Genomic DNA, 25,103 nt, shown 5'->3' on the forward strand with positions numbered 1-25,103 from the left:
AATCAATCCTGAACCACTTAAAGGAGGGGAAAGTGATCAGGAACAGTCAGCATGGATTCACCAAGGGCAAGTCATGCCTGACTAACCTAATTGCCTTCTATGACGAGATAACTGGCTCTGTGGATGAGGGGAAAGCAGTGAATGTACTATTTCTGGATTTTAGCAAAGCTTTTGATACAGTCTCCCACACTATTCTTGCCAGCAAGTTAAAGAAGTCTGGGCTGGATGAATGGACGGTAAGGTGGATAGAAAACTGGCTAGATGGTAGTGATCAATGGTTCCATGTCTAGTTGGCAGCCGGTATCAAGTGGAGTGCCCCAAGGGTCGGTGCTGGGGCCGGTTTTGTTCAATATCTTCATTAACGATCTGGAGGATGGTGTGGACTGCACCCTTAGCAAGTTTGCAGATGACACTAAACTGGGAGGAGTGGTTGATACGCTGGAGGGTAGGGATAGGATACAGAGGGACCTAGACAAATTAGAGGATTGGGCCAAAAGAAATATGATGAGGTTCAACAAGGACAAGTGCAGAGTCCTGCACTTAGGACGGAAGAATCCCATGCACTGCTACAGACTAGGGACCGAATGGCTGGGTAGCAGTTCTGCAGAAAAGGACCTAGGGGTTACGGTGGACGAAAAGCTGAATATGAGTCAACAGTGTGCCCTTGTTGCCAAGAAGGCTAATGGCATTTTGGGTTGTATAAGTAGGGGCATTTCCAGCAGATCGAGGATGTGATCATTCCCCTCTACTCAGCACTGGTGAGGCCTCATTTGGAGTACTGTGTCCAGTTTTGGGCCCCACACTACAAGAAGGATGTGGATAAATTGGAGAGAGTCCAGCGGAGGGCAACAAAAATGATTAGGGGGCTGGAGCACATGACTTATGAGGAGAGGCTGAGGGAACTGGGATTGTTTAGTCTGCAGAAGAGAAGAATGAGGGGGGATTTGATAGCTGCTTTCAACTACCTGAAAGGGGGTTCCAAAGAGGATGGATCTAGACTGTTCTCAGTGGTAGAAGATGACAGAACAAGGAGTAATGGTCTCAGGTTGCAGAGGGGGAGGTTTAGGTTGGATATTAGGAAAAACTTTTTCACTAGTAGGGTGGTGAAGAACTGGAATGGGTTACCTAGGGAGGTAGTGGAATCTCCTTCCTTAGAGGTTTTTAAGGTCAGGCTTGACAAAGCCCTGGCTGGGATGATTTAGTTGGGTTTGGTCCTGCTTTGAGCAGGGGGTTGGACTAGATGACCTCCTGAGGTCCCTTCCAACCCTGAGATTCTATGATTCTATGATTCTACGATTAGCTAAACCCTGCTGGAGTCATGGGTGCAACAGGTTAGCAAATAGGAACCAGAAACACAGGAGATGGGACCAAAAAAATGAAACTTGAGGAGAAAGGGGGCTAGTCAGAGAAGCTCTGGCTCAGAGCTGGCAAGTTAGTCTAATGTTATCTTTGGCTGAGAACCTTATAAAGTTATTTCTGGTAACCTCTGATGTGTTTTGTTGATTTTGGTTCTTTTCCCCATACTGGGGAGAATGAATACTTTCAGTTTTCTTTGCTCTGACTAGTTTGGTGCATCCATTTTGTGTGTAAGCTGAGTCAGTCACTTGGGTCAAAAATTTAAAAAAATAAAAAATAATTATAGTAATTATTATAATGATTTTACAAGCCTGTTTTAGGTTCCCAAACTTGAGACACATTGAAGGAACCTGATTTTACGTAAGTGCTAAGCACACACTTTCTGAAACTCAGGGTTCTTTAAGGTGTCTCAATTTAGACACCCAAAATCACCAATCACTTTTGATATGATTTGTTTTTATGACAGGATACTTCAAGATTAGTAAGGCAAGTCATTTTTGAACAACAGGAATTTTGAAAAGTTAGTGTTTTTTATTTTTTAAAAAGTCTGAACTTCTTTTCTTTTTTCCAACCCAAAACATCTGTCAAAAAAGGTTGATCTAGAAACCACCCCATGTTTGTTTCTATTATTCATCAGTGGTTACTAGGACACTGGAACATTTTAATTAAGGCTTGTTGGAATGTTTTGAACGTGCAAGCATTATAAACAAAATGAGAAATTCTAAAGACATTACAAGCAACATGAACTGCCAATGTTTAACAAGACCAACAGCTAGGATAAGATGAGAGTTTCTAATATCAATTCCCCACCATGTCTCCTCCCAGCACACACATACTTGGTCAAAAACCTCACATCCTGCTTTCCGTCTAAAACTTGCCACCTGTACTTTTTGGGCATAGCAGGGTGTTTTAGGAAAGTCTGATATTTGTGGCAAGGCACATTTTCAAAGTATGCAAACCTGAATAAAGGTAATTTACTTGTATTATATGTCAATCTCTCTTCTTTCAGATAGCATGTCTGGCAGTCCTTCATTTGAGTCCTCCCCATGCATGTCCTGGAGGCAGTTCAGAGCTGTATTTAACCTCAGTAAAGACTTTCCAGAGGGAATCCAACAAAACAGACTTACTGCATCCATTCACTGTATACTATGATATGGTCCTATGTTCTTTGGTATCCCTTCTATATGTATTTCTTTAAAGCCCTACAACCCCCATGCTCCCCCCCCACTTCTTTAGAGTCTATATTGGTCTCTGAGAAATTGAGAAATGTAAATTGAGACTTTCAATCTACTCAAAGAACTATAGTACACATACCTTTTCTCTCCCTTTTCAGTACTGACAGTAAAGATACTTACTGTTGGAATATTCATAAGCAACAGACCCATAAAAGAGATGAGAATGAGAGGATTTTAACTGAATGACTAAAGAACTGCTCTCCCAAAATGAACATCGAATCTGAAGGTCAGGTGAAGAAAGTAATGTCATGTGGGCTGAACTTCCAGTAGCAGTTCTACATGTTTCCACAAATGAGGCATTTTCAAGGTATGCCTTAGAAGCCACTGCGGAATTAGCCAAATGCAATCTGATCCCTTCAGTTTTGAGGGACTTGCTAGTTCACTGATTGTTTATATGCAGAATTTAATCCACTAATATAAGTGTTGGGAGGAAATAGTCTGTCCTCTAACTCTATTACTATAAACCACAAATAAACTGGAAGAAATTATGGAATGTGTTATGGTAGTTGTGACGCTGTACCCCATAATGCTTTATGGGAATATGACTATTCATCCTATTTGTACACATATATCATTTTTGTACTTGAAGTTTAGAATATTGGCAGTATACTTGCTTGATTTCTAAGTAAGCTTTGTAAGGCATTTGGTCAGCTTCTTTAGAAGGGAATTTGCAAAGTTAAGTGCCCAATCAGGAAGCACTTAAGGAACAATAAAAAGAACAGGAGTACTTGTGGCACCTTAAAGACTAACAAATTTATTGTAGCATGAGCTTTCGTGAGCTACAGCTCACTGCATCCGAAGAAGTGAGCTGTAGCTCACGAAAGCTCATGCTACAATAAATTTGTTAGTCTTTAAGGTGCCACAAGTACTCCTGTTCTTTTTGCGGATACAGACTAACACGGCTGCTACTCTGAAACCTGTCATTAAGGAACAATGGATCTTAGAATGCTCCAATCCACATAAGAAGTCTTCTTGAGGTTGTTCAAGGTAGCATGTGAACCATGGCTGCTACCTGTAGTTCTGAGTCATGCATGGACATGTGACTTGCCCATGTGACTCCAAAATTCCATCTTGGAGCTGAACTTTGCATAGGGGAGAGGAGGGGGTCTCCACCCACAAGAGAAAGTCTATTTAAATGCCAGGAGACCCCTCCATTTGGTTTTTTTCAGCTGGCTAAAGAGAGAGCCTCTCCACCCCCAAGGATACCTGAAAGGAACTGGAACAAAGGACAGTAGCTACAGGGGGTGTGAGTGATTGATGGACCCAGACTAGAAGGAGACTAGTCCATAAAAGGAAGCTTACTGGGTGAGATTTTATTTGTATTCAGTTTCTCAGACATAGACTTGCATGTTCTATTTTATTTTACTTGGTAATTCACTTTGTTCTGTCTGTTACTACTTGGAACTGCTTAAATCTTACTTTCTGTATTTAATTAAATCACTTTTTACTTATTATTTAACCCAGATTATGTATTAATATCTGCGGGGGGGAGGGGGGGGACAGCTGTGCATATCTCTCTATCAGTGTTATAGAGGGCGAATGATTCATGAATTTACCTTGTATAAGCGTTATACAGATTTATTTGGGTTTAGACCCCACTGGGAGTTGGGCATCTGAGTGTTAAAGACAAGAACACTTCTGTAACTGCTTTCAGTTAAGTCTGCAGCTTTGGGGCAAGTAATTCAGACCCTGGGTCTTTGTTGGAGCAGACGGGCGTGCCTGGCTCAGCAAGCACAGAGTGCTGGGGTCCCGAACTGGCAGGGAAAGCAGGGGCAGAAGTAGTCTTGGCACATCAGTTGGCAGTCCCCAAGGGGGTTTCTGTGATCCAACCCGTCACAGTAGTTTAGGATTTTTTCCCCTCATCTAATGTGAACAGGGAGACACTGGATCCCTTGCTATGGTAAAGATCTGGAGGAGGAACACCTAGAGCCTGCTTGGGCTTTCTCTGCTACTTCCTGGTCACACTGATCCTTGCTAAGAAGGAGTGGGGTACAAAATACTTTTTAGTAGAGGGCTGTCCTCCCTTTTTTTGCACTGCAGCTGTGCTGAATTCTGCTGTATTTGAAGCAGTACTGTGGGGAGGGAGATCCTCCATGTGGTACCAGATTGAGTGACCTCGTTGAACAGAGCCAATGATGCTCTGAGAGGAAATGGAAGAGAAGAAAAAAAGCTCACACGGGAGGATGAGCTGAGGATACAGGCAGAAAGGAAATCTTAGAAAAGAAGAACAGAAAAATTGGATTAATGGACTTTAAGGTGGATAAAAAGTTGGCTACATTGTCTGGCTCAGCGGGTAGTGATCAATGGCTTGATGTCTAGTTGGCAGCCGGTATCAATCTAAGGGGTCAATCCTGGGCCCGGTTTTGTTCAACATCTTTATTAATGATCTGGATGATGGGATTAATTGCACCCTCAGCAAGTTCGCAGATGACACTAAACTTGGGAGAGAGGTAGATATGCTGGAGGCTAAGGATAGGATCCAGAGTGACCTAGACAAATTGAAGGATTGGGTGAAAAGAAATCTGATGAGGTTCAACAAGGACAAGTGCAGAGTTCTGCACTTAGGAAGGAAGAATCCTATGCACCGCTACAGGCTGGGGACCGACTGGCTAAGCAGCTGTTCTGCAGAAAAGGACCTGAGGATTACAATGGACGAGAAGCTGGATATGAGTCCAGTGTGGATATGAGCAGTGTGCCCTTATTGTCAAGAAGGCCAATGGCATATTGGGCTGTATTAGTAGGAGCATTGCCAGCAGATTGAGGGAAGTGATTATTCCCCTCTATTTGGCACTGGTGAGGCCACACCTAGAGTACTGCATCCAGTTTTGGTACCCCCACTACAGAAGGGGTGTGGACAAATTGGAGATAGTCCAGCGGAGGGCAACAAAAATAATTAGGGGGCTGGGGCACATGACTTACAAGTTGAGGCTCAGGGAACTGGGGTTATTTAGTCTGCAGAAGAGAAGAGTGAGGTGGCATTTGATAGCAGCCTTCAGTTACCTGAAGGGGGGTTCCAAAGAGGCTGTTCTCAGTGGTGGCAAATGACAGAACAAGAAGCAATGGTCTCAAGTTGCAGTGGGGGAGGTCTAGGTTGGATATTTAGTTGGGGATTGGTCCTGATTTGAGCAGGGGGTTGGACTAGATGACCTCCTGAGTTCCCTTGCAAACCTAATATTCTATGATTCTCTGAAAAAGAGAATTCAATCTGCAGAAGAATAAAGACAAAAAATGTGGGGGAAGAGTTCTGAGCTGGGGCACCTCTGTGGATGAAAGAAGTGCTGGTTGGCTTCTACTGGGTGATTGGTCTTTAAGAAAGAGGGCTGGTGGCCATAATTGTGTACTGCATTTGAAGCATACTTTGGGGCTGACCCCCCAGAGGCAATGCGGGATGTGCATTAGAACATCATATCTCAACAATGGCTTGCACAGAAATTCCGCATTTGTTTTATTATTCCTTTATTTTCATTTGCCCTCAATGAGATCTAGGACACAGATCGATTGTTAAAGGGCTGGCAATATAATTTTGGAGTTATTCAATACCGATGTTTGAACCTCTAATGAGGAGTGTGTGGAAGCTATGAATTTGTTTACTATTAGACTTCAAAGAGATTACAAACTCTGCAACCATGGCTCACGGTTTAGAAACTCACTATCTAAAACACTGGTTCAAAGAACATAGAAGCCCTATAGATACACCCAGCAAGTTTATAAGGTGTGGAAAATGAATGGCTTTCATTCAAGGAGACAACAATCTCCACAGGCATAGTTTGTATGCTCTGTAAACCAATCAGTCCGGTTCTGAGTTTTACAGACACACACAGCTCAAATTCCCACTGTACTTAAATTGCTGTTAAATGCTATAAAAACTAAGTGGGCAGCTCATTGTGAAAGAGGAAACTACTGACCATCATATCACTATTAGTCCAGTCTGTGGGAAAGGTATTTTCCTTTACTATGTGATGAAGTCTGGCAACATCAAAGAGAGATGATCCATGTTTCCCACTGTTCAGAATTGGCTCCAAGTATTTCCAGAATGTTTCCAAATCTTTGATGGCTTTAGCTTTCTTCCTTTTTTCAGCTTCTACAACTATAAATGCATCGTTATTAGATAAATTATAGCATATTTGTATCCCAATATCTTCTTTTTACATGGGAATAGTGAATCTGAGACATATTTCTGGAATATTGAGAAGGAAACATGAATTGCAGGTTGGTCTACTCTACCCAAAGTGTTCTTCAAAAAATTCCCATTCTTAAACAAATTCCCAGAAAAATATCTGAGGTCAAGCCCAACTTAAGATTGAAAATACAAAAGAAAAATGTAAGGAGGGAAAAACTTCATAGGACGTTGCACTTGAAGAAACAACAAATAAATGCCTGAAATCCAAAATCTAAGGTTATACTTATCAAAATGCCTTGGGTCTAAACTAGTAACTGTTCTTTAAATGTGAGGTAGATAAGTGTTGTTATCCACATTTTATAGATGTTGAAACTAAGACAGAGAGAGATTAAAGTACATTTCATCAGTGAAATGTGATTGTAGAACCGTCAGTGCAGGTTTCCATGTTTATTGTATTGTAAAGATCAAATTTCAAATGTACCTGGATAATGAGGAAAAAATGATTTTTCTAAATGCCAGCCCTGCAAACTCACTCTGGGATCATGGCCTGATTGTTGGAGTTGCTGAGAATCTGCAGCTGCAAATGCTATGATTTCATTTGGAGTTCTGGATGCTCAGCACCTCTAAAAATCAGGCCTGGGGCTAAATTTATCCCTGGTATAACTCCAGTGATCCAGAGGCGTCTAAAGTTGATAACCCCAAAAATACAGTAGTGGAGTGTTCTGAAACGTTTGGCCTATGTACCTTTCCCAAGGCCATACAAGGATTCTGTGGCAGTCATGAAGAGAACCCTGGACTATCCTTCCTCAACTAAGGCACTTCCATCTACTGATGTTGCTCAAGGCTTGTGAATTGGAAAATTATGTCTGAGTATCTGGTACAGATGTTTATATGTTGAATATGATACAATGCAGTGGGAGTATGTCAAACCAACCCAATAGCTTTCTTTGACAGGGTAATAAGACTTGTGGATGGGGGGAAGTGGTAGATGTGGTATATCTTGACTTTAGTAAAGCTTTTGATACTGTCTCGCGTGACCTTCTCATAAACATATTAGGGAAATGCAACCTACATGGAGCTACTATAAGGTGGGTGCAAAACTGGTTGGAAAACTGTTCCCAGAGAGTAGTTATCAGTGGTTCACAGTCATGCTGGAAGGACATAACAAATACACTGACAATTCATGGCACTTTAATTCTGCTGAATGAATCCAGTTACAGGATTTATTCTTTGATTTCACCAATTGATTCTTTGACTCCATCAGTCTTAAAGAGCTTGAGATGCATCTTCAGTTCCTGCAACTGATAAATGTTTTAAGAGGCTTGACAGACAATTTATTCAAAATCTGGAGTCCTTTCATTGAAATTTTTGACCTATAAGTTTAATTTATACTAATACTGTATCAATTTTTCCAAAGTGACAGGTGGGCTAGATGCCACTAATTAATTATTCTTCAATGTAAGATCTAGAAAACTGGGAAAAGAAGGGAGTGAGGAAGAATATTAAGAGGAGAAAAATATTGTTGAATCTCTTCTTCTGTAAATATTGGACAAGAAAATTTTCCATCTCTAATAGTTGTGATATCATAGGACATCTCATGGGGATTACAAGGCAAAGCAAGTACTGGCACTAGTGACAAGCGTCAAAGAAGCTAACTGGCTGTCTCCTAAGTGGTAGCATACAAATATTCAGCTCATTTCCTCCTGTAGGCCTAGATATCTAAAACATTTTAAAAAGAGAGCACAGGCACTCAGATAACACAATGCTAAGCATGGATAAGAATTTAAATAAAATTTTAAAAATAGAATATTTAGGATTTTATAAAGGATATTTGTCCTATCACTAGCTTACCTTCAGGTGTAAGTAATGATTCTTCTTGCAGTTTAGCTGCTCCCAAGTATGTCTGCAATGGCTCGTAATTTTCAGAAGAAATCTTAATTACATTTGAGATACTGACCCCAAGCTCAGACAGTACAGGCAGTAACTGAGGGTTGTGGAAACCCCAAATTATGAAGTAATATTGGGCACCATCATCTGGTTCATCATCTGTTCAAAATATCGAAATCACCAGTCACATTACAAAAGGAGAGCTGATTAGAATAGATCATTTATATTAAAGTATACTGTAGCTCAATTGCATAGCAACAGCTATATTTAAGGTTGCACAAATATTTCTATTGTAACCCCTTTTGTTCTGATGCACACAATTTTCTGAACTTTCATCTTTTAGACTGAAATTTTCCAACTAGTTTCTGTAGCAACCTGCATGGAACTTGTAGGGAGGAGCACAGCTTGCAGAAGTGAAGAATTTGGAGGAGGCACCAGGAAGCCGGTATGTTTGCACCTGGCAAGAGTGCTAGTTACAAATGCAGCATCTCTGTAAATAGCTCTCTTAATAGAGAGCCAGTTTAGTTTAAGTAGGGGTGGGTCTGTGTGTTGGTTCTGTAGAAGCAGCAAGAATCACCAGGCAGATTATAGTATAAGAGATTTTTGAAGCATGAGCTGCTCACTTTCTTTCGGAAGCAATCTTCAGAAAATCCGAAGAAGTTCCGAGAGCTCATGCTGCAAAACATCTGTTAGTCTATAAGGTGCCCCAGGATTCTTTGCTGCTAGTTTAGTTTAAAAAACATGGAGTGCTATCATGTTCTTACTGAGCATATGGTACATGAAAGTTATTGTCCAACAGTGATTTTTTTAGGTAAGTATGTACAAAAATAGTTGAGCTGGTTTTGAGAGTGAGGGAAATGGAAAAGGAACATTTTCCACATCATAAAAAGTCTTTGACTTTGATTTAGCACCTAAGTGCATAAGGGTAAGAAGCTGAAATGTGGCAGGATGAGTCCTGTGGGAGGATAGGCACTTTTCAGTGTTCTGGTGAAAAATGGATTTTTGATTTGCCCAAGTTCTTTTGGTTTGTCAGTTATAGTTTGAACATGTGCAGGAGTGTGTTTTTACACAGTTAAAATGCTTTTTAATAATCTCCAAGTGTTCTACATGAAAGAAGGCAGCAGTGCTCATGCATGCATAGCAGAGTTTACTGCTCAGGGGAAAATGAAGTGAATATATGTACTGAATGAGGCAGAGCTTTCTAGACACCATCTTGATCCACTAGTAAGCTGGAAAACAGTACAGCAGAATCTCAGTTACGAACACTTGGGGAATGGAGGTTGTTTACAACTCTGAACAAAACATTATGATTTTTCTTTCAAAAGTTTACAACTGAATATTGACTTAATACAGCTTTGAAACTTTACTGTGCAGAAGAAAAATGCTGCTTTCCCTTTATTTTTTTAGTAGCTTACTTTTAACACAGTACTATACTGTATTTGCTTTTTTTTTTTTTTGGTCTCTGCTGCTGCCTGATTGCGCACTTCTGGTTCCAAATGAGGTGTGTGGTTGACTGGTCAGTTCCTAACTCTGGTGTTCATAACTCTGAGGTTCTACTATATGTTGTAGAAAACAAAGTGCAATATACAGTGAGCCTTGCCTCATAAAGGGCTCAATTCTGCGCATGTCCGCTATGGTTTAGGAATACGATTTTTCTCAGAACTGGTTAGCACATTATTAACTTGTACAGCTTTTGATATTTTATAACACAAGGAGAGGATTGCCTCATGGATATGGAGGTAAATGTAACTATTTTATTTCTTGACTTATAATGGGTTTTAATCTTTCTAAAGGGAATACATCAGAGTCTTCAATCAGCAGGTAGGTTTCAAGACTTTTAAATGCTCTTTGGGTGAGTTGATCAGCAGGGTATTTGCATGCCTTACATACCCAAATATTTGTCATCTTCCTCTTCTTCTCCCCGTCGCTTTAGTGTGGTGTCCTTTTTAATAGTAGTTGCTGTTGGTACTGCTTCAGCTTTCTTTCCCTTCCCTCCTTTTCCTGCAGATTTGGCACTGGGTGGCTTTTCCTTCTTGCCAGGAGGTTTAGCTTTCCCTTTATCTTTTTCTTTCTCCTTCTCTCGCTCTTCTGCTGCCTGGTAAAATTAACAAACTAATCTCACCTATTAGTCTAAGCATATACAGAACAAATGGTTGACTGTAGTAAAACTTTACTGTTTGAATATATTTATTTGAATATTTTTCCCTTTGACCCTTCAGGATTTTGTTTTGGTGCAGCTGTCTTGAGCTCCACTCTTTCTCCCTTTTCACACTCTTCAGTTTATTATATTCCTATTAAATAGCAGTGCCAAGACCTCATGCTAAAAGAATATGGTATATATGAGAAAATAACGATGATTTTTTAAAAATGCGTGAAATTGGTGCTGGTGAAAGGTGGATTGATACAGCACTGGAAACTAATGCCCTCTGATGCTTTAAGCTTCAGAGCAGGTACAGCACTTGCAGCAGCAGTGCAAACTTCCCTGTGGACCAGGAAGGAACTGCGGCTGATCAAAAAGTTCAGAGTCTAAGGCTGGTTCAGTCCTTAGCGTCTCTATTGAAACTGCCAACTCTGGAATCAATTGGTGCCAACTCTGTCGGTCTTTTCTTTGATGTGAACATCTATCCAGTGATGAGCTGCCAAAATCTTAACAACCGTTTCCCTATAAAAAGTTCTGATTTAAGGGGGGGGAGCGGGGGAGGGGCCAGGAGAGACATACCCATGGGGCCGGGGGCCCCTGCAGGGCCTGGGGCAAATTGCCTCACTTGCCCCCCAGCAACCCTAGAACTTTGCAGCCCCCTCCCCCCTTACCTTGCTGGCAGCTCAAAGCAGTAGGACGACTCAGGAGCTCAGCTGAGCTGCCTAGCTGCTGGTCATGTTGCAGCTCTGCACGGGGTGGCTGGTGGGAGACATCCTCATGGGGCCAGGGGCCCCTGCAGGGCCCGGGCCAATTGCCCCACTTGCCCCCTCACCTCCCCTCTGGCCAGCCCTGGAGCTTGCAGCAGGACCCCACCCCCACCTTGCCGGGACTCTCAAAAAGCGGCAGCAGGATGACTCCAGAGCTCAGCTGAGCTTCCCAGCTGTTGCCGGTGGCTGGCCACGCTGCAGCTGGGGGGAAGTGGGGGAAGGGCCGGGGAAGCCTCAGCCTCCCCAGCTGGGAATCCTGGGAGCAACAGGATGGTCCAGCCCACAGACCGGAGTTCTTTGCCCACTCCCTGGCCCTTTAACAACCGGTTCTCCATGGAGGTCTAATTTTGGCAACCGGTTCTTAGGAACCTGTGGGAACTGGCTCTAGCTCACCACTGCATCTATCCACTATGAACTGGGACTGAGAGCACTAAATTCATTTCACACAGGACACTAATGAATCATTAGATAATTCCCGGACAAAAACTATATTAAAATAGAGCTAAGGTGGACAGTATATATATAAAAAAATCGCAGGGATGGTGTCACCTGTAGTGCCATAATCATATACTTATAACTAAGGCAATTTAGTGTTTGTGGCCCCAGATTAGATTAAATAGATACTTTAAAAGGTACATTCGATTTTTCTTTTCTTTTTTTGCCCTCTCATGGTGTCATGTTGAAGGGCGTACAAGCAGCAAGAAAAGCTCTCGGCACTCTGTGTAATTGGTATCATTTACCATACTCAATTGTTTTGCTGGATGCTGCAGAAGAAGCAGCCTTTCTGGCTGTAGCTGTTGTCTTTTACTTCAGATTAGAAACCAGAGATTCTGCCTTCTTTTGCTCTCTTCCTTCTCAGTCCGGTGCTAAGCACCCTCACATGTGCTCCTTTTAAACTATTCAGACATGTCTCCGAGAGACTCTTAACGCTATCTAGAGGACTGGTGCATTCCAACCAGTTTTCTTCATCTCATTTCAAATTTATTCCACTTCAGACTTTTGTAAACCCCATCTTTTTGTGCTACAGCTTTGGGTTCCTAACCCAATGAACACATAGAGTCAGATTATACAATTGTCAGTTCTAGAATGTTCACAAAACACTGCCTTATTTAATGTATCTGGGTCATTTCCTAGAATTAAGTCCCGAACACAGTAGACACTGAACTTGTCTGGTTTTGAGCAAAGAGCTCTAGATGTTTTTCAACACCTTCAGAGACCTTTGCTACTATTTTTTTCCAGTTTAATATTTCCTTACGTTCTGTAGTCTCATTTGCTTATTCTTTAACCTTTTACATACACTGCAGCACTTAGCTGTCCTGCATTTGTATCCCATTTGTTTCTTCTGATGTCTTCCCCTATAATTCCGATCTTCTTTATAATTACTAAAAGCAGTTATTTCCATCTCATTCCTCTAAAAAGGACTTTTGTATTAACTTTCTGTTTTTCTTTCTCCTGTCCCACCTTCTGCATCTCAGTACTCAGGAATGAATATTTAAGGAGTTAACTATTTTAAAGACTTAATAAAAAAAGAATATTCTATTTGGTTTGTTTTTAGCTTCTCAGTTATAAATGCATTTATTGGATAATATTTTCTAATAGTAGCAGGACAGAAGTTGAATTTACTTGGGCAACACTTGACTGTGTGATCTGGAGGGAATGGAATTGCCTTCATAAAGTTGGGAACATCCTCCCTACAGCACACAAGAGTACCTTCTTTTCAGCGGCTCTTCTCTGCAGGTCCTTCTGTTTGATGCAAAGCAGCTGAAATTTCAATAGTTTTCCAATCAGTGTTACAGGAAGCTGCTCTCCACTATCCAGAATGGCTTTGGCTGTCTCTATCACCTGCAAAGAGGTGAAGAAAGTTATTATTAATACAGTTTCAATATAAAATTTGGCATATACTGTGTGTGCTGACAAGGTGGACTGATATTTCACATTTTAAAGTATGTGGCTCACAATAAGATGGACATCCTAAGTCATACTTTCAAAAACTGACCCAACACCAGTAACAGCCTATCCCCACTCCTTGGCTCTCAGGTCCTTCTTGCTAATCAGCTGGAGTGCTGCTCACTGTCACACTACACACAAGATGAGATGGGGGCAACATTCTACATTTCATTTTAGGAGTATACAGATATCCAGTTAATGTTGTAAAAACATCCACTATTAGGTTTTAAATAGTGGAGCGATATTAACAGCAACTTAGAGAGTTATAAATTAAATAGCACTGAATAGATACCAAACCAACTGGGATAGCCAGGGCTACTGTTTATAAAATGGCTAGTGTCTGTGTTACTAACCCTGACTGAAAGATACAAACTGCTTGTTGGCAATTTGAGCCAGGCTATACTGGTGCAAAGACACCCTCTCTTTGTTTAATGTTGATTTGGCTGGTACTACGTAGCCTAATTTATGTGAAATAAGGCTATTGAGTTTTCCTCAGGTGATGACAGCAGCAGGAACATACAGCTGCATTGTCCAGATGTGTGACACTGACAGGCTGTTTTATGACTATGTTTTTTACAGCCTGCTGCCACTAAATTTCATACAACTCACTAACATCTGGGCTGTTTTCCTTGGAGCCTCATAACCACTTTATTTAGTGCAAAAAAAAAAAGAGCAAAAAAAAAAAGCACAAAACACCATAAAAAGTTGTTACATGTTTCTTTTCACTTCTGTTTTCTCTCTAATAAAGTTCACCTATGTAGGAAGCACTGCTGAAGAGGAATCCAGCCATAATATTTTCCTACTTTTGTTTCTAAGCAAGCATCAGATTTATGTATAACCTTGGGCTGAATTAGGTGTTACTCAAATGTTCTGACATGTTTCTTTTTCCCCCCCTTGGAGCAATTACACTTGGGTACATATGGTGTCTATTTTACTTGCTCAGATTCAGACAATGAAGATGCATGCTGCATCTTGCTGAATTGTGTCTTGTCTGACAGACAACACCATTGGCCTTGGCCTTTCATGGTTTCTTGTTCAGTTTCTTAGGAGTTTCCTCCGCCAAGTGAAAGAGAGGAGAAAGAAAATTCTGCCTCTTACTATGAATGACTCTATGGATCAAACTAAGCCAAAATGTAACTGAAGCTGAAATGGACCAAACTACTGTTTCATACCATAGGAGGAAGAACAAGGTAGAGCTTTGCAAACTGACCTGAACCCTATGGGACACTGCTGAGGTTGAGGTCAAGTCAGGTCTGAAAACAGCCCACCCTCTCGGGCTTGGGTTGGGTCATCTCCAATCATTTCCTCCAGCCCATGCAGTTGGCATGGCAACGGCTACATGACCTATTTCTGCCAGCCACCGCCACTTCATTGTGCTGCGTGTGCTGTGGAGTGTGCCGAAAAGTCACAGTGCTTTTCCCTCGGCAGCACACACAGCAGAATGAGGTGGTATCATCCAGTAGGAGCAGGGTACACAGCCACCACTGTGTTGCCCCCAAAAGCAGAAAGTGGCCGGAGATGGGTTGCAGATGGGGGGGCAAGCAGGAAGCTTCCACCAGACAAAACCCAAAGATGAGGCAGTGGTACTGACGCAGGTTTGGTGTGAAGTGTTGGGTTTAGGTCAAGTGGGTTCTGAAAACTATTTGAAGCTCTCAGGTCAGGTTCAGGTCCAGGTTGGGCTTTAAAATTAGGCCCAAGCAGACCTTTAGAACATAGTCCAGCTTTTCTGGAACTCAGAAGAGGGAGACAAAACCACAGAAACACTTGTTTACATAACAAACAAAAACCCAACACCAGTAAATCTGGCATTAAGTTTACTGCATGAATAGAAAAATAAGTGACAGCTACCGTCAATTTTGCTTTGCATCGCATAATATACCTTTGCCAGAGTACCTCCTGACCACTGTCTCAGTTAGGGTCCAACCCAACTCTGATTAAAATCATTGGAAAGGCTTCTGTTGACTTCTGAGATAGATTAGGACCTCAGTAAGTAACAGATTATGGAAGGACTTAGAGAACTGCAGGTGGGACCGGTACCCTAAAATCTATTGGTCAATTGTAATGAATAATATTCAGCTGGAGCTAGCCCAAGCAGGAAATGTCAGTTCAGAGGGAGAGAGAGTTTGCCAGAAGCAGCACACTCATCCCCCTGACTGAGGGAGCGAGATCCTTGTATTTCTCTTCACTGACCCCTTTTGACAAATGCAGAAGTGGTGTTAACAGTCTTCAGGAGACACATCCCGACTGCCTAACTAGAAGGCTAGGGCATGCAAAGCAGAGTCCTTGAAACACTGCAGAGGGGAAATGGGGAAATCCTGGAAGGCTTCCCAAAAACTACATAAAGTAACCGGCCTAGTGACAGTTGCTGTTTTATTAATAGTTCAAATAGATGTGTGACAATTCTCCAAAATAGGTCACATTTTTGGAGTTTACTGTACCCCCCCATATATCATTTGAATGTTTATTTTATGTACATTTAGATGGGGTATGATGTGGAATTGTCAAGCAGTGTCATTTTTTGCACAGAACCTGAAACACTGCAACAGTTTTTACTGTTTAAGTTAATTTCAACACCTTAAATGTGGTGTTTATTGGTCAAAGCTACCAAACAAAAATGTATTAGAAGATTTTTACTGGTTTTGCCTGGGCAAGTGTTTTTTCCCCCCCAGAAATGATTAAGCTGTTTACCATGTGGTAAATATGGCAAATATCAACTTTTGCAACATACTAATATGAAATGCCTGGAATTGAAAGTATTACAGAGAAGCTGCACAGGGACCCTGGCCTTAAATCTTTTCCTTAGTAATCTAAATTTAACTTCTAGTACTCCTCTCCTACACCATTGCTACCAAAATGTACCACGACCACAGACTCTTGCTCAGAACTCATAAGAAGTTTGTCTGGATGTACCCATCACCTTTGAACCAGGCAGGCAAGTCACTGTATGGTTCTCGTTGTCACCATTTCCACCAGTAGATATTTCTAATGATCAGATTCACTGCAGCGTGTTTGCATCTCACAACTGTTATCTCTCTGTGTATGAGCAATGCTCAGCCTCCTCTACCTTTCATGGAAGGTGGGTCCCATACAAGGAAGTTTGTCCCTCCATCTCACTCCTTTGAGAAAATCTGTCCTTAAATATCAATTCAGTACATAGCCTAGTACAGAGCATTTCAAAGAATTGCTGAACAGGGAGCCACTTAAAGAGGAAGCAAACATCAAGATCTTCTTCTGCCTCCTGGATATCAACACAGACACCCCAGCTAAGGAAGAGATCATACAAGCCATCAAATCCTTAAAAAATGAGAAAGCTCCAGGCAAGGATAACTTGAATGCAGAATTGTTCAGGGTAAATCCTAAATTAGCCGCATCTATCCCAGCCCCTTATTTACATCAGTCTGGGAAAAGGAAAAAGTGCCAGATAAGTGGACCAATGGGGTTGTAGTGAAGATACCAAAGAAAGGAACTCTCAGTGATTGTAATAACTGGCATGGTATCACACTTTTATCTGTGCCAAGCAAAGTACTGTGTAAGATCATAATCCAGCATATATCAGAGGCAGTTGATAGCATTCTCAGAAAAGAACAAGCTGGTTTTCGGAAAGGGCGAGGATGCACAGACCAGATCTTCACTCTACGAAATATAATAGAACAGTGCTTAGCAACTCTACATAAATTTCATGGACTTTGAGAAGACTTTTGATAGCATTCACAGAACCAGCCTATGGTGCATTCTGCAGGCATATGGAATATCTTTCCATATAATCAATGTCATCAAAAGCTTCTATTTCAACTTTACATGCAGTGTTGATCACAGTGAGCTCAATTTTTAAGTCAAAACAGGAGTACATCAGGGATGTGCCATGTCTGCAATCCTCTTCAACATTGCCATTGACTGGGTAATGTTGTGTACAACAGAATACATGCCAGGAGGCATTAAATGGACACTCTTCTCATCCCTTGAAGACCTGGACTTCGCAGATGATGTTGCTCTCCGATTACATACCCAACACCATATACAAGAAAAAACAACTCAACTCAACGCATTCAGCCACCAAATTGGACTGAAAATCAACCACAATAAGACAGATATCATGATCTTTAATATTGCCTCACCATCACCAATATGGAGAGAGGATTATTTTCTCACCAGTGTAGAAACATTCACATACTTGGGCAGCACCACCAGCCAGGATGGTGGAACAAGCCAGGACATCCAGAACAAAATCAATAAAGCCAGAACACCTTCAGGGGCTTAAATACAGTCTGGAAATCATCAAAATACAACACCAAAACGAAACTCAAGATTTATCAGAGCTGCATACTTTCAACACTACTTTATAGTGCAGAATGCTGGGGAATGAGAGAGTATGGCATGTCCAAACTGTTTTCATTCCATACAACCTGCCTCAGAAAAATCCTCTATCTTTTGGCCCAGAACAATCTCAAACCAAGAATTACTGACACAGTGCAGCCAAGAGGATCTGAGCACCATCATTGCCAGGAGGCATTAGAGATGGATCGGTCATGTGCTGCGGCTAGAAACTGATTCCATCACCAGAATAGCAATAAGATGCACACCTGAAGGCAAGCAAAAATGCGGCTGCCCGAAAACAACACAGGATCATAGAATATTAGGGTTGGAAGAGACCTCAGGAAGTCATCTAGTCCAATCCCCTGCTCAAAGCAGGACCAAACCCAACTAAATCATCCCAGCCAGGGCTTTGTCAAGCCAGGCTTTAAAAACTTCTAAGGATGGAGATTCCACCACCTCCCAAGGTAACCTATTCCAGTGTTTCACCACCTTCCTAGTGAAATAGTGTTTCCTAATATCCAGTCTAGACCTCCCCCACTGCCACTTGAGACCATTGCTTCTTGTTCTGTCATCTGCACCACTGAGAACACCTTAGCTCCATCCTCTCTGGAACCCCCCTTCAGGTAGTTGAAGGTGAAGAGCTGTGGAAAACCTGTGGCACAGCTGGGGAACCATTGAAAGACTTGCCAGAAACGGACAGGAGTGGAGGATCTTCATCACTGCCCTAAACGCCAGAGGCATAATAGGAACATGATGATGATGATGACATAGCCTAGGAATTCTTTTGGAATCCTAGGTGTTTGTGGACATTCAAGTGACTCTGGTTGCCAAAAAACAGCTTTTTCTGTCCGCAGCTGGCAAAAAGGCCCTGTCCCTTACTGATGGACAATGAACATGGCCACACAGACCCAAGCCTTTGTGATCTGCAGGCTGTGCTACTGTACTTGGGAATGAACGCACTGATTTTTAAAAGGTAAACACAGCAGCCTGCTTTCTGAGCAATACTGGCTACTGGGAGCCACTGGTTTCCTATAGAACACTGGGTTAATTTCAAGAAAGCAGAATTTACTTTGGACCAAGCTACTTAAAAAGAACATCTGTGGCCCAAAGGTAATGACCTCCAGTTACACTTATGATGGAATTATGAAATTTTCAACATTGAAGTTCAAATTCATGAGAGTTGGGACATACAGCTTTCTTGGAAACTGGCTCAAGACTTTGGAATTCCCTTTCAGAGGTGGTGATGAATGACCAGAGACCTCATTGCCTTTGCAGAAAAGGGTCTTGAGCATAAAATACCTAAATCAGGAGCTCCAATCCTTAAAACTACATAATCGAATACAGAAACTGTATCAGATGGTCTCCACTACTACCTCTGTTAGTACCTGTTGATAAAGTGGTGATAAAGCATGATCCTCTGTGCTGGCTACATGCTATGAATGCTTCTGAACCTTGATTTACATGATGGCATCTTGCAGTGCAGCTGGAGGCTTTCTGAGGATACCTTTGTGAGGGGAAGCTGCACCTGAAGGCAAACTTCTTCTCCCCAGACTTCACTAGTGAAAGACACTGAGCTACTGTCCTTCATTGTGCAGAGATGTGAGACACAATGTCCAGGTATTTTGGTGCCACCTAAAAGTAATCCCCAAAACCTATCACACTCTGACTCAATGGTGTTCCTCTGAAGAGACTCTTCTGAGCTATACAACAATTAGGGTTTGGGGTGTAATAAAATACAATACATCAAAATCAAAATAAAACATTTCAGTTGATCTGAATTTTTTTTTCAATTTTCTTTTCTGCGAATTTCAAAATACTCATTGGTTTCTAACTGGTATTAAACCAAATTTCAAATTCTCAAAATCTTCAGGAAAATGGAATTTTGCTCTCCACTCAGTCTAAAGAATAGCCACAGTAGGTGACATCTATATACTTTTCAGTTGTTCATCTGGTATCTAGATCTTTATAGCTATAACCCACCTTTGGGACCACTTAATCTGTTTTGAAATGAAATTATACATAGCAGTGACAGTGTTACCAAAATGAAATAAGCAGCTCTTTTTAGAACTTTATAGAAATTTAAAACATAAAAACACAACCTCAGAGCCTGCTTTTGCCCTATGCGCCAAAAGCTCAACATGACTTGTCATACCCCTGATCTTCTCCCACCAGTACCTCTGTACCCTCTTTTGTTCTTCTCCCTTTGCCTGATTCTGTGAGCCATGCAACCTTAATTCTCCTTCTTCAACTCCTTCCTTAAGACTCAGTTGTTTGGGTTAGCCTTCCCACTTTTACTTCAAAGATGCTGTTCCCTCAAATTATAGTATACTGACTTATAGTCAAATAATAAATATAGTAATACATAATTTAAAAAATAAAGAACTAACTGGAGGTGCATGTAACAAGAAAAGCAGTTACTAACCCTTTTGTAACTCTTGTTCTTCAAGATGTTTTGTGCATGCCCATTCCACTATAGTGCATACCCAGCACATGATTGTCAGAGATTTTTTTCCCAAAGCAGTACCTGTTGGGGCAGCTTGAGTATAAAAGGGTGTAGCTATCTCTGGGCAGACTCTGATAGAGAAGGGAAGGAGAGCAGTTTGTGGAATGGACATGTGCAACGCATCTCGAAGAACAACAGTTATAAAAAGGCTAGTAACTTTTTAATTCTTCAAGTGCTTGCACATGTCCATTCCAGTGTAGGTGACTCACAAGCAGACAAATATGGAGGTAGGCTTGAAGTCTACCTGAATAGTGACTAAAGAACAACCAATCCAAAATTAGAGTTGTCCCTGGACTGACGGGAAATGGCATAATGAGAAGCAAAAGAGTGGACTGATGACCAAGTCGCTGCTCTGCAAATATCTAAGACCACAACATGCACCAAGAAAGCTGCTGACATTGTCTATGCTCTAGTAGAATGGGCTAGTACTCTAGCTGGCAAAGATACCATGGCTAACTGGTAGCATAAACAAATGTATGGTGAGATCCAGAATGAGATTCTGAGTAGAGACTGGTTGGCCCTTAATGCTGTCTACAACTGCAACAAACAACTGTGTGGAGGATCTAAAGAACTTAATTTGGTCCAGACAGAAAGCTAGAGAGCTTCTCACACCCACTGAATGAAGCCTCTCCTCTTCTTTATCCACACAGAGTTTCAGGACGAATGTTGGCAAATACACTGTCTCATTAACATGGACATTAGAAATGACCTTGAAGCGAAATTTTGGATGAGGGCAGAGATAAAATTTGTCCTTGTGAAAAACTGTATAGGAAGGTTCTGACACTAGGTCCCTCAACTCACTCATCTTTCTGGCGGAGGTAATGGCCATTAAGAATGCTACCTTCATAGAGAGGTGAAGCAAGGAGAGCAAGTTGCAAGGGGTTCAAATGGCAATCCCATTAACTTTGTTAGCACCATGTTCAGACCCCCCGGGGGGGAGGGGAGGAAGGGAATAAGATCTTGCTATATGAATATAACTTTTTATATCAAGCTTTTTAAGGACTGGATAACAACTGATTGTAGAACAGGGATCTACCATCCACTGAGGTATGAAAAGCCGAGATGGAAGCAAGGTGTACCTTTATAGAGCTACTTGCTAAACTCTGATGTTTCAGATCAATAAGATAGTCCACAACGCAGGGGAGCATGCTCTGGAGGTATGTCTTTCTGCTGGGACCAAACAGAGAAGTGCTTTCATTTACCCAGGTAAGTGCATCTAGTTGAGGATTTTCTATTACTGAGAAGTACTTCCTGGACATCCTAAGAACAGGATATCTTGCCAGGCATTAACCATGAAATATCCATACCATGAGGCAACCTTGGTCCTGAGAAATTACATCTGAATCCAGCAGGAGAGGCAGTGGAGGTTTCATTGACAAGGATAGCAGAATTGAGTACCAGTGTTGTTGAGGCAATGTCGGTGTTAGAAGGATGAGATGAGCATTGACTTGTTTGACTTTGCACAAGACGCTGTGCAGCAAGGGAATCAGAGGGAAGGCATACAAGAGAGGATTTTTCCAGGGAAGTAGAAACACATCTGTCAAAGAGCCTGGGCTGAGACCTCCCTGAAAATAAAGCCAATGGCATTTTCTGTTGGTCTTTGGTGCAAATAGGTCCATCTGGGGAGTTTTCCAGTGCAGGAAGATGGACCTGGCAGTGTTCAGACATATAGATCACCGTGATTGGAGAAGGTCCTGCTCCATTGGTCCACCAACGTGTTCTCTTTCCTTGGAAGATAAGCTACTTTGAGATTAATTTAATTGGTTATGTTATGCAAAAATCCCAGAAGCAGATTGGTTCCTGACACAGCAAGGTCGACCATGCCCCTCCCTGTCTTTTCATGTAAAACACGATGGCAGAGTAAGTCTGTTAGAATCAACAAGCGCTTTCCTGCTATATGTGGGAGGAAGGCTGAACAGGCTAGTTGCACAACTCTTAACTCTGACATTTCTTTTATATGAGTCAATAGATCCTGAGGTGCCAAGAGATGCTGAGTCTGCTGGGACCCCATATGAGCCACTCAACCCAGGTCTGTGACTAAAGTGAGGACTGGTAGCAGGGGGGGAGGCGCTAAGGGGGACTCTCACACAGAGATTCAGAGGGTCTATCCATCAATGCAGAGATGACAAAACTGACATTGGCACCTGAACCACCTTGTCAGATGACATTGACTTGGGGTATACACAGATGCTAGCTATGCCTGTAGCTTTCTAAGGTGTAGCATGGTGTGTTAAACCACACAGGTACACACTACCATGTGACTCAGGATTCAGACACAGCTGAGTGCCGTGGTGAGAGGGTAAGATTTCAGTCAAAGCACCAGGCCCCGTAATGTCTCGAACCTGGATTGCAGTAGCAAAGCCTTAGTCATTGTGGAGTCTAAGACCGCTCTAATAAACTCTATCTTTTGTAGAGGTTTTAAAATTGATTTGTCCTGATTCACTAGGAGCCTCAGTGCATTGAATGTGGACAGGACAGTGTATACGCTGGATAGCACTTGATCAATCAGTCGTCAAGGTATGGGAACACGTGGACTTGAGTTTTGTAGCTGTGCTGCCACTACTGCCATGCATTTCGCAAACACCCAAGGATCAGCTGAGAAACCAAACAGGAGCACTGTCAACTGACAACGGGATTCACCTTCCACAAAACTGAGAAACTTCTGATGGTTGTGTCATATCATGACAAGGAAGTAAGGATCCTGTATGTCGAGTATGGGATACCAGTCCCCTTGTTCCAGGAAGGGAATAACTGAGACTAAGGTAACCATGCAAAACTTTGTTTTCTTCAGGAATTTGTTTAACTCTCTTAGATCCAAAAGAGGCCTGAGATCCCCTTTCACTTTGGGGATCAGAAAGTACTGGAAATAAAAACCTTTCCCTCTAAGGCCCAGTGGAATTCCTCTATGGCCCCTGCTTGAAGAACCGACCAGGTCCCTTCACGAGGATGATCTCATGAGAATGGTCCCTGAAGATGGACAGGGAAGGGGAGTAGGAAGAAGGGGTAGAAATGAACTGGAGGGCATATCCCAGTTCTACTGTGCTTAAGACCCACTGATCCAGTGTTATGTGAGCCCAAGAATTTAAGAAATGGAATAAGTGGTTGGTAAACAAAAAATGGGAAACAGATGGGACTATGGTAACTGGTACACTACTCTCAATCAACGCTTCAAAATGTTTGTTTGGATGAGGTGGGTGGATGGGATGAAAACCAATGAAGCCAAAGTGAAGGGCGGTGGAGGACCTCCTATAACTCTTACCCTTTCTCCTTGGCAGACCTTGAGACTGGGGAGAAAAATCATGATATCTGTATTGCTGCTGAGGATGGAACTGTTTCCTCTTTGTCACCAGAGTATAGATTCCAAGAGATTTTAATGTTGTCCTGGAATCTTTTAGGCTATGAAGCCTATTGTCCGTGTTATCTGAAAACAAAAAGGCACCCTTCAAAGGGGAGGTCCTGAATGGTCTGCTGAACTTCCAAGGAGAGCCTGGATGCCTGTAACCATGAACACCTTCCCATGGTAATAGCTGATGCCATAGTTAGAGACACCACATCTGCACCATCTAACCTGTTCTAGGGAGTGGTTCTGGCCACCAGCTTGTATTCATCCATCATTATTGCAAACTCCTGCTGCTATTCTGGCAGCATGTCTTTAAATTGTATGATGTTCTCCCAGAGGGTGAAGTCATAGCAGCTCAGGAGTGCTTGCTGGTTTGCAATCCTGAGTTGAAAATTCCCTGTAGAATAAAGCTTTTGCCCAAAGAAGTCCAGCCTCTTTGCTTTTTGCCATTCAGCATCGATGCTTGGTGCCTTTGTCTCTCCTGTTCATTAGCAGCTGCCACCACCAAGAAACCCAAGGGAGGGTGGGAAAACAAATATTTATATCCCTTAGAGGGAATGTATTACCTCCTTTCAGCTCAGTTTGCTGTGGGAGGTAAGAAGGACGGCATCTGCCATAGCACCTTGACGGGTTCCATAATGGTTTTGTTAATCAGCAGTACCGTCCTGGCAAGGCCCGCCAATACCAAGATGTCCACCAACTTGTGGGAGCTTTCATGCATCTCCTCTGCCTGAATATCAAGAACACAGGCCACCCTTCTTGATAAGTTTTGGTGAGCCCTGGGGTCCTCTGGCAGTGGTGAATTGCTTGCTTCCTCAACTACTTCATCTGGTGATAAGGAAGAGGATTCCACAGGATTCTGAGGTGGTGGCTGCTCCATGACTGGCCATGGATAAACTACCTGAATTGGATCTGGATGCTCGGTACCGATGTCAATATCGGGTACCAGAGAGTGATGTCCTCATTGCTGATGCTCCTGGAGAAGTTTCAATGACCCAGAGCAAAACAGCTGCAGGGAATACCTAATGGGAAGGGGAGCAACCCATAACGTCCAGGATAGCCACTGATATGGGTCTGGGACCCAACCTTGACAGGGCTATTGCCCCTTGGAAGAAGGCCAGTCTTGAGACTGCTGTACTGCCCACAGTTCCCAAGTCTGTAATGGAGGATATGTCCTCTGCCTTGTATGAAACACCAATGAATGTACCTCTGAGTCTGAAGATGTCGTGTCTGATCTGTCCAACATTGGGGGTGGGGGAAAGAACCAGTTGGTGTCAGGGACAGGTACCCCGAGTCCAAGGAAGGAGTAACTGTGGAAATCATTGGAGGCTTCCTTTGGACTGCACCTGCCTTTGCAGAGGTTTGGTAGGCAATGGCATCAGTACTGACTGTGAACCTTCTTGAACTGCTGGGGATACTGGTACTGAGAGACTAAGTAGGTCTCTTGTAGCTGCATATGGCTCCAGGCTGATTGAAAGCAGCAGTGGCTGATGG

The 25,103-nt window shown here is 42.3% G+C and overlaps 1 protein-coding gene across 5 annotated transcripts in view; it reads right to left on the reverse strand.

Moving 5' to 3' along the window:
- Positions 1 to 25,103, reverse strand: part of SPAG17 (sperm associated antigen 17) — a 270,281-nt gene that overhangs the window by 176,154 nt on the left and 69,024 nt on the right. For 4 of the 5 annotated variants that reach the window (XM_039529265.1, XM_039529257.1, XM_039529239.1 and 1 more), the window contains exons 4-7: positions 13,216 to 13,347; positions 10,489 to 10,693; positions 8,563 to 8,757; positions 6,497 to 6,678 (exon numbers count right to left, since the gene is read on the reverse strand). In XM_039529265.1, coding sequence (XP_039385199.1) covers positions 6,497 to 6,678; positions 8,563 to 8,757; positions 10,489 to 10,693; positions 13,216 to 13,347 — 714 coding nt within the window. Of the gene's footprint in view, positions 1 to 6,496; positions 6,679 to 8,562; positions 8,758 to 10,488; positions 10,694 to 13,215; positions 13,348 to 25,103 lie in introns of those variants that run through there. The other variant, XM_039529275.1, reaches the window with a different exon arrangement.

Source organism: Mauremys reevesii, linkage group 1 (genome assembly GCF_016161935.1).
Source record: "Mauremys reevesii isolate NIE-2019 linkage group 1, ASM1616193v1, whole genome shotgun sequence".
Classification (NCBI taxonomy): domain Eukaryota; kingdom Metazoa; phylum Chordata; order Testudines; family Geoemydidae; genus Mauremys; species Mauremys reevesii.